Here is an 8,831-nt window from a genome sequence, read left to right as displayed (position 1 = left end):
CTCGATGACACGAAGCACACTGGCTCCTCCCCGACCTGCACGGTCCAGGTGGCTACGGAATGGTGACTGGGAGTCGCCCGCGGGGTGGGTCCGGCCGAGGGCGCAGTCCTCGAGCCTCTTCTCGGGAGACGGGTGCTCCTCGTTGCCGAACGGTCTCTGACGACCGCGTTCGGAGTGGCATGCCTGGGGTTGGGGGTCCTGAAAAGACAGAACGTGCGGAGACACGGAAATGTTATCGCGCGCGCAAATTGTACGCGCGAGAACGCTGACCTACAGCCCGTGTTCCGCCGCGGGTAGGGCATGCCGCCCTACCACGTTGCCTTGGGCTAAAGCCGCCCTGGTCACCCTGCAGCTGATTAGGTGGGCGGATAGACTCGTCCCCCTCGTCCGCCGCGTGGTCGCGTTCATGATAGCGTTTTAAGTCGCCAACGTGAACGGGTCCAGTTTCCTCCGCCGTGTTCACACGACGGAGTCGGTACGACAAGCGAGATAATCGGGAAATCACCCGAAAAGGTCCCTCCCAGCGCTGCGCCAGTGACGCTGCGAAACCTATAGCAGCGTTGCTCAGCGGGTGTGTGCGCTTCAAGACCAAATCCCCTACTTCATATGACAGAGGACGGTGCCCCTTATCATACTGACGCGCTTGTTCCGAGCGGGCGGCGTCCAAGCTCTCTCTTGCGGAATTCACCGCATCCGAGAGCCGCCTACGCAGCTCGCTCGCGTACCTCGACAGATTCCGAGCAATCGGCTCCGTGCACTGTCTCAGTCCGTTCTCCAATGGGAAAGCAACCTCCTTCCCAAAGTTAAGGTATGCCGGGGAAAACCCCGTTGACCTGTTTACTGTCGTCCTGGTTGCAAATCCCAACTCAGTAAGACGCACATCCCAATCCTTGTGCCTGTCGGTTAGAGCTACCAACATATGCTTAAGGTTGCGATTCACTCTTTCAGTAATGTTCGCCTGGGGATGATACGGCGTCGTTCTCTTGTGCTGAATACCCAGCGCAGCACAAGAGTCGACAAAGACTCGGCCAGTGAAATAACTGGCGTTGTCAGTGATCAACTGTGCCGGAAAACCGAACCGGGAAAAAGTCTCAATCAGCCGGTCCCATATCCGCTCCGACACCAGCTTCCTAAGCGGGAATAACTCCACCCACTTAGAAAAGTGGTCAGTAACCACCAACAGGTACTGATTCCCCCGTGGACTTCTGGGAAATGGACCCATTACGTCACACGCTACTATGTGCCAGGGGTAGCTGCTGACTACTGGCTGCATGAACCCTGGGGGTTTCCCACCCCTTGGTTTTGCTTTCTGGCACACGGGGCAGCTCCGGGTAAAGCGCATAACATCCTGCCTCATCCCCGGCCAGGTCGCGACGCGGCATAACTTATGAAAAGTCTTGCTGCCACTGCCGTGACCCGCAAGGGCTGAGTCATGGAAATAACGCATAAACACCCTTCGCAATTTCCTGGGAACTACGACCTTGAAGGGGGAAACACTCTCGTCCTCCTCGTCTAACCCGGGCACATATCGCAGCAAAAGCCCGTCCTCACTCAAGAGATATGAGTCGAGGCACCCGTCGTCATCCCTGCCAGCGTTACCGGTGTCAGCTGCGCTATTATCCGCCAGCTTTTCCGACACCCGCTGACATAAACCGTCCGACTTCTGTGCCTCTAAGAGCTCTTCCCTGCTTACGATCGTGCCCCAAGACAAGGAGTTACCTGCCCGATTCAAACCAATCGCGGCCACGAGATCCCCCTCCTCGGTCTGCCGTTCCACGCCTTCCGGGAGATTAGCGTAATCGCACGCGCACCCAATCTCCCCTCCTCTCTCTTCCGCTGGGAGAGAGGACCTCCCGCGTCTAGCGGCTCTAACCAGGTCCAAGTCACCCACACAACCGGTCGATGACCTGCCCTGACCCTGAGATTCCTGCCGTAATTCACAGCTGTAACCCAGTGGCGCACGGGACAAAGCGTCTGCCACTTTGTTCGCGTTTCCTTTCAGGTATTCTACAAGGTAGGAATAGCCCTGAAGTGCTAACGCCCAGCGTGCTAATCTGCCTGACGGTTTCTTCAACCGCTGCAGCCAAGAGAGTGCTTGGTGGTCGGTCTGAATGGTAAAAGTTGTCCCATCCAGATACATGTCGAACTTTTTCAAGCCAAACATTACCGCCAAGCACTCCTTCTCCGTAACGGAATAGTTCATCTCCGCCGGCGACAGTGTGCGACTAGCGAACCCGACCGGGCATAGACCACCGTCGTGTTCCTGTAGCAACACTGCACCAAGCCCGTAATCACTTGCATCAGTTTGCATAACGAACGGCTTGTTAAGATCTGGCAACCACAATTTAGCTGTATCCGCTATAGCTTGTGATAAGGAGCGAAACGCCTCCTCCTGCCTAGGCCCCCGAGCCCACTGGGAATTTTTCCGCAGTAGCTCGTACAGTGGTTTTGCATGACCAGAATTCAGGGACACGACACAGAAAGCCGGCTTCGCGGGATAGCAGACAACCATGCAAGAAAGCCGACTTGACAGATTTGCACGAGGATATGGGAGGAGGAACAATTGGGGGAGGGACGAGGAGGAGAGATAAGAAAGAGAACTTTTAACGTCATCTGCACGGCAATAACACTGTGGGCACGCGGGGCACGCACGAGAGCTCGTGCTCAGGTAAAAAAAAAAAATGCAACGCGCGGCTCAGAATTGAAACATGCATCAAGCCTTTTCTGTTGGTTGAATGTCGTTGCGAAATAAAAAATCGCGCTATAGAAGCTCGTGAAGCGAAATGATTGGTCCGCGTGAGAAAGGCACGATCTTAATATTAATAATTGGTGGCGCTGACTATGATCATGAGCGACGCCACGGTAGATAGATTGGTCTATTTGTGAACAATTTCATGATGCAAATGCAGCTATGGCCTTAGTGTAACCTTTGGTGGAAATTAATATATACATGAACGATGTACTGGAGAATATTTTCTATTACAATTAGTAAAGAGTAGACAGGGACGTCCAGAGATCGCTATTGCAGACCTGCTGTTCGTCAATCAGTACGAATGTAGCTACATTTACGGGATCACTTATTTTTAGTACGTACCCGACGTAACCACTCGCGGCAGTAAGCAAACAAGAAAATGAGCCAGCTGCTGGGAGTATTTTTTCAATGTGTTCGCAGTTATGTCGCTGTCTTCACCTATCTTTGAATGAAGCGGTAGCACACGTTTCTCGGCGCTTATCATCACTCTTATACTGTGTTTTATGAAGGCCTGCGGTTGAATTATTCGTAAACAAGTGGCGATAGCTACATATCTAAAAGATTTCTTTTTACTGAGCATAGCAATTAGCATGCGCTCATTAATTAAATAAAAAGCCTATTTTTACTGGACGCTTCCGGAACTTCTATTTTATTAAAAAACATTTAAAAAACCACGTCGACACTTGGTGATTTTCTCCAGTAATTAATTGATTGAATTCATTCAATCAATTAATTGACAGATTAAGATAACCGGTGCTACATTTGAGTCCCAAATTCTTGTCTGTACGGATCTTACTTTAATCTCGAAGACCCCAATACATCTATGGTAGAGGCTAGCGCTCCAATAGTCACAACGAAATAAAAGACGATGGTAGTTTCGTTTTCCGAAACACATGGACTCGGGCCGCGCATGAGCCCATGGGCAAGTGCATTTGTTCCATGGCTACGTCGGTGGCATCAATTTTAGTGCAGTCTTGTTGACCACACTCGCTTAAAGCCTTCGCCTTCTCCGCTGAGTCTTGACCAAGTCTACCCTAACACAAATTTCGAGCCGTCACTCAGGACTCGACGGTAGGATGATTCTGCCAGTAATCCTCAACAGCAGACCCCCGAGCTGGATTGCACAACTCTTCGATTCTATCACGTGCTCTCCACGACTTGAATGGACACCGAGCTGCGGTCCGGAGGAGGTTCCGTCACATCACATGCCACACCTCCGGAGACAGCATCCCACGTTGAAGTGTTTTTTCGACATCACATACCATGAAAGGCGTGTTCTTAAAACGTGCTTCGGATCAGCGCCGCCTGTACCAATGTCCAGCGACAGAGCAATCTACGCAACTGCTCTAAGGCATGCGCTAGCTGCTGGGCTGTCGCCGACACACAGGAGCTGCAACTACGCAAGTTAAGCTAGTTAACGAAAGAGTCATATTGGCGAATGTTCAGCCGCTCTGCTTCTACAGGGACAGGCATGAACTAATCCATACTTCCAGTTGTGGACGACACTGTGTGCAACACTCAGTATACTGTGCTATCTTATCGTCGCGCCTAGAGTAGTGATCTGCAGGCAGGTAAAGCCAATTTTATGAGCAAGTGTACCTGAAATCTAAGATTGTGTGTATTTTTCAAACGAAGGCATGTCCTCTCAGCTCAGCAAAAACATGCATTGTTGCGCTTTCGGGTTCTTCATATTTAGGACTGTCACACTTTTTGTTTCCAGCCGTGTTCACAATGTATTTAAATTGAACCAGAACATATTTCAAGTTGAACCCGCATTAGGCTCAACAGAATATTTCTTATATTCACCTATACAGTGCCCCATATCCGATAATGGAGTGCCTTGTCATCGAATGTTGCTTATATACTCTTTCTGACTGTGCTTTTGGTAAGCTGTGCGACCTTGTACAAATCCCCTGATGTAGCGCTTATAGAGTACTTCAGGTATAATAAATGAAATAAAAAATACTATATGATGTGTATAAAAAAAATTACCACACCAAGGATTGAACCCAAGAACGCAAATCCACAACGCGCTCACTATACCACGAGACCAGCAACGCAACCACACAGCGCGAAGAATTTAGTTAGAAATACTCTGAAAGCTATCGTAGGCCTATCGTGTACTTTTTTCGTCGTGGGAAAAAAATTGGGACCTCCTGCAACTGCGCATGAAGTTGCAGAGTGCACAAGACAGGCCAGTCTTTCATGTCCAATGTGGACACTTTTTGGGGAAGCCCTGCTTTTGACGTAATTAAAGGATTAAGACACGCCAATGTATTCTGCCATGAAGCCAACACGGCGAAAATAAGTCTCTCAGGAAAAAAAAGTGTGACGGTCTCGAGCTACCAATCTACTTGTGGACAATCGAGGAACCTTCTGCCGTCACGCCTAGATGTGGACACTTTTTTCAAACCCTCAGTACTAACGGATATTTTATGGAAAGCAGACGGAATGTATAGCTTCAACGGAGGGCATCGAGTTCGCAGGTTAAGCCAACTTTAAGAGTAGGTGTCCCGCAATTCTGGGAATGCTAAGGACGCGCAATGCGGGATGAACTGGCGATAGAAGCCAACCATTCCTAGGAACCTCTGAAGGCTCTTGACGTCATGCGGACGAGGATACTCGAGTATGGCCCTCAATTTATCCTCATTCGGACTTAGCGTACCAAGATCAACTACAAAACCAAGGAGATCCACCTTGGGGGATGCAAGCTGAACTTTGCCGGGATTAATGGTCAACTCCGCGTCCCTCATCCAACTTAGCACATTGCCCAAGTGAACGAGATGCTCATCGAACGACTTAGAAAATACCACTACGTCGTCCATGTAAGCCATGGCATAATTGAACTTCGCGTCATCCAGCACGACGTCCATTAGCCTCTGGAAACTAGCGGGCGAGTTGGACAATCCAAAAGGGAGTCTCGTAAATTCAAACAAGCCTCTGTGACACGTGAATGCCGTCTTTTGGATATCCTCCTCCCCTACAGGAATCTGCAGAAAGCCCCTGCTACAGTCCAAAATCGTGAACACGCTGGCATTCCCCAACGCGTACATGATCGACTCGATGGACGGAAAAGGATAAGCATCTCTGACCGTCACGGCATTTAACTGGCGATAATCCACACACAGCCTTGCCGTCCCATCTTTTTTAGGTGCCAGCACCACCGGGAAAGCCCAGGGGCTCTGCGACCGCCTAACCGCGCCTGTCGCAATCATCTCATCCAGCGCCGCGTCAAGGAGATCCCTCTTACGCGCGCTGAGGGGCCTGGGGTTACACCGCCAGGGCCTCGCAGTACCAGTATCAATCCGATGTTCTAGAACATCGGTTGTTCCTGGGTGCTCCGTAAACATTTCGGAAAGGGGTAGTAAAGCGTCCAAAAGCCTGGCGCGCTCAACTCCTCTGCCCCCGAAAGACGCTACCACCCGCTCGATATCCTGTGGTATTCTCCCCACAGTTTGCACAAGCTTAGTTTCTGACGAGTGGGTATCCACACGACTGGTTAAACGGCCAGTCGGTGAAGGAGAGGCGAAAGGAATCAGTGGGCTTAGCGGTCCCCCACACCGATATCCGTTTGCCTTTAAATCGAGAATCAATCCCTCTCGGACAATGAAATCTCGTCCCAAAATAACTGGGATTGACAGCCATGACAGGTAAATGAACCGTTGTCTGCACCGTCCCCCGTTAAAGCGCATTGTAAGTCTCACTGCGCCTGTAGCACTGGACATTCCCGATGCTAACCGCAATGGGATATCAACCTTTCTGACGCGGACATTTCGTTCACGACAGTGCGCGTACACGGCGTCTCCGATTAGCGAGAGCGTGGCACCGGTATCCACCAGGCCAATGTACTCTTTCCCAGCTATTGTTACGCCTATGTACGGACCGAACACAGGAGCAGACTCCTGAACTCTGCAAGCTATTGGGGCGAAAACTGTTCCATCCTCGGCAAAAGACTGCGGCGAGGTATGAAACACACGCCCCGAGCTCTCTCTGACTGCCGACGACGGATTAGGGCTAACCCCAACTGCCGCCGCCGGCGTTACTAGTTTCCCTGCGCCGAGCGGAAATTTCCCCGACGCACAGGACAGTCACGCTTGTAATGCCCTGGTTGATTACAGCCATAGCATCTGGGCTGCGCCCGCCCGCGGTCCTCCTGTGGCATTCTGCTACTGGGGTCCCTCTCTACCTGGTTCTGGCTATCCTGAACCCTCCGAGCAGTGGATGTTCCACTCCTCGGACCGCCGCGTGAGTTTTCGCCAAACCCCGCGCGGCGCCTCTGTTCAAAGGAGAAAGGATCCAGGGAGCGCGGCGGGACGATGACGTCCGACCGGCTTCCCGCGTCCGCAACCAAGGACGTCGCTTCCCTTCCCCGTGGAACGGAGTCCTTCACACCCGCCCAAGCGCAACCCGGCTCAACTGATAGTTCCGGGCGCGGTGGAGGTTGGTACCGCAATTCAGACAATAAATCAGCCTGAATCACACGAGCCTCTCGTGCAAGCGCATCAAGATTCTCGAAATTTCGCCCCCGTAGATACGGACGGAAGCTAGGATGGCTCTGCCGTATAACACGCGAAACCTTATCCTGATCTGTGCCCGTCGGGTCGGCCCTATCGTAGAGCTCTTGAATTGCGCGCACAAATTCAATGAGACTCTCGTCGGCGTGCTGTGTGCGAAAAGCTAACTCTTCGCGCACACGCATTGCGTAGTCGGGTGGCAAAAATTCCTCCCTAAAACGCTGCCGGAAGTCCGCCATCGAGGTGAAAGGCTTCTGCAGCCTTCGCCATCGAGCGGCGTCCCCCACTAGAGCTACTGGCAAGACCTGCCCTAGCACTACCTCGTCGGACGCTCTAGATGCAACCTGATAGGTCTCCATCTCCAATAGGAAGTCAGCTACCGACTTTCTATCAGAGTATCCCGAGTACGTCGGAATTGTCATACTCGGGTGGAGCCGTGGGGGAAAAGTAGAATGCGGGCTAGTCTGCGCCGCATTCAACTGTTGGGTCAATGAAGCGACAATATTTGTCACTTGCAGCAATAAGCTAGCGGTATCAACCGCTTGTGGAGTGGGAAGAGGTGGAAGCACACCTGCCCCCGTGTTGGTTCCGGCATCGCCGTTGCCGCCACGTGCTCCTGCCTCGCCGGGGTTAATAGTGTCCCCGTTTGTTGCTGACCCGGACTGATTTTCCATGGATCGCGTATGCACTACCATGCCACGAGGCGCCTAACACCCGTGTTCCCCCAAAATCCTAACAGGGGCCCCAAAAATGTAGAGCGCTCAGAACCACTCTCAATTGACGACAAAGGAACGTAGGCCTACGTTGGGCGCCAGATGTGGGATTTGCTCCTGCAAGTAGCCTTCCCCACCAGGTTGTGGTCTAAATAACCGGTACGTTCCCTATCGCCAACCAAGAATGACTCTGACACAGGTTTGGAATAACTTACATTGCTGACTTTATTCCTGCAATGTCTGCTCCTTTCCAAGTCCCAGGCACGAGTGACCCCTTCCTCCCCAGGGTCCCCTCCCGCGACACCTTCCACTGACCTACTTCCATGCGCCAAATCGGCCCACGCGGCCAAACTGGCCAGTGGAAAGTTCCTGTGTCGCGGAATCGCCTGGGGGAGATGAGGTCACGGGACGGCTCCCCATGTGTCCCCCAAACTGGGTCACCACAAGCTCAAACTCTCTAGGGGTAATGTCTGTGGTGGTGATGATGAAAGAGCTCGCCGTTGTCGCCCTCACAGATGTGGGCAACGTCACGACTGACGCCCTGGGCGAATGTGCGCCCTGGGCCGACTTCTAAGGGAACTGTACCGACATCATCCCGACCATCATCCCGAATGACAACGTTGTCGCCCCTCTGTCTGTTTAGAACTAGAGGCGGAGCCTATTTTGTGCCCATTACGCAGTACACAATGGGCACCAAAAGAGGCTCCGCCTCCCGTTTTCAACAAATCAGGGGCGAGAACGTTTTCGTTCGCGATGATAGTTGGCTAGGAGCGCGCAATGTGGTGAAGTTGGTACCCGGGTTCGCATCCCGGTGCAGGTTGTGCCGTCTGGGGGTTATCCTGCGTTTTCCAC

At 52.2% G+C, this 8,831-nt stretch overlaps 1 protein-coding gene across 1 annotated transcript; it reads right to left on the bottom strand.

Moving 5' to 3' along the window:
• Window positions 1-6,794: 6,794 nt before the first annotated feature.
• LOC135391377 (uncharacterized) lies at window positions 6,795-7,940 on the bottom strand. The gene has a single exon (XM_064621635.1). The coding sequence runs from the start codon at window positions 7,938-7,940 to the stop codon at window positions 6,795-6,797; it is 1,146 nt and encodes a 381-aa protein (XP_064477705.1).
• Window positions 7,941-8,831: the final 891 nt, after the last annotated feature.

This window comes from Ornithodoros turicata, chromosome 1 (assembly GCF_037126465.1).
Source record: "Ornithodoros turicata isolate Travis chromosome 1, ASM3712646v1, whole genome shotgun sequence".
Classification (NCBI taxonomy): Eukaryota; Metazoa; Arthropoda; class Arachnida; order Ixodida; family Argasidae; genus Ornithodoros; species Ornithodoros turicata.
Note: the sequence above shows the minus strand (reverse complement) of the source record. Positions and strands in the feature narration are given on the sequence as shown.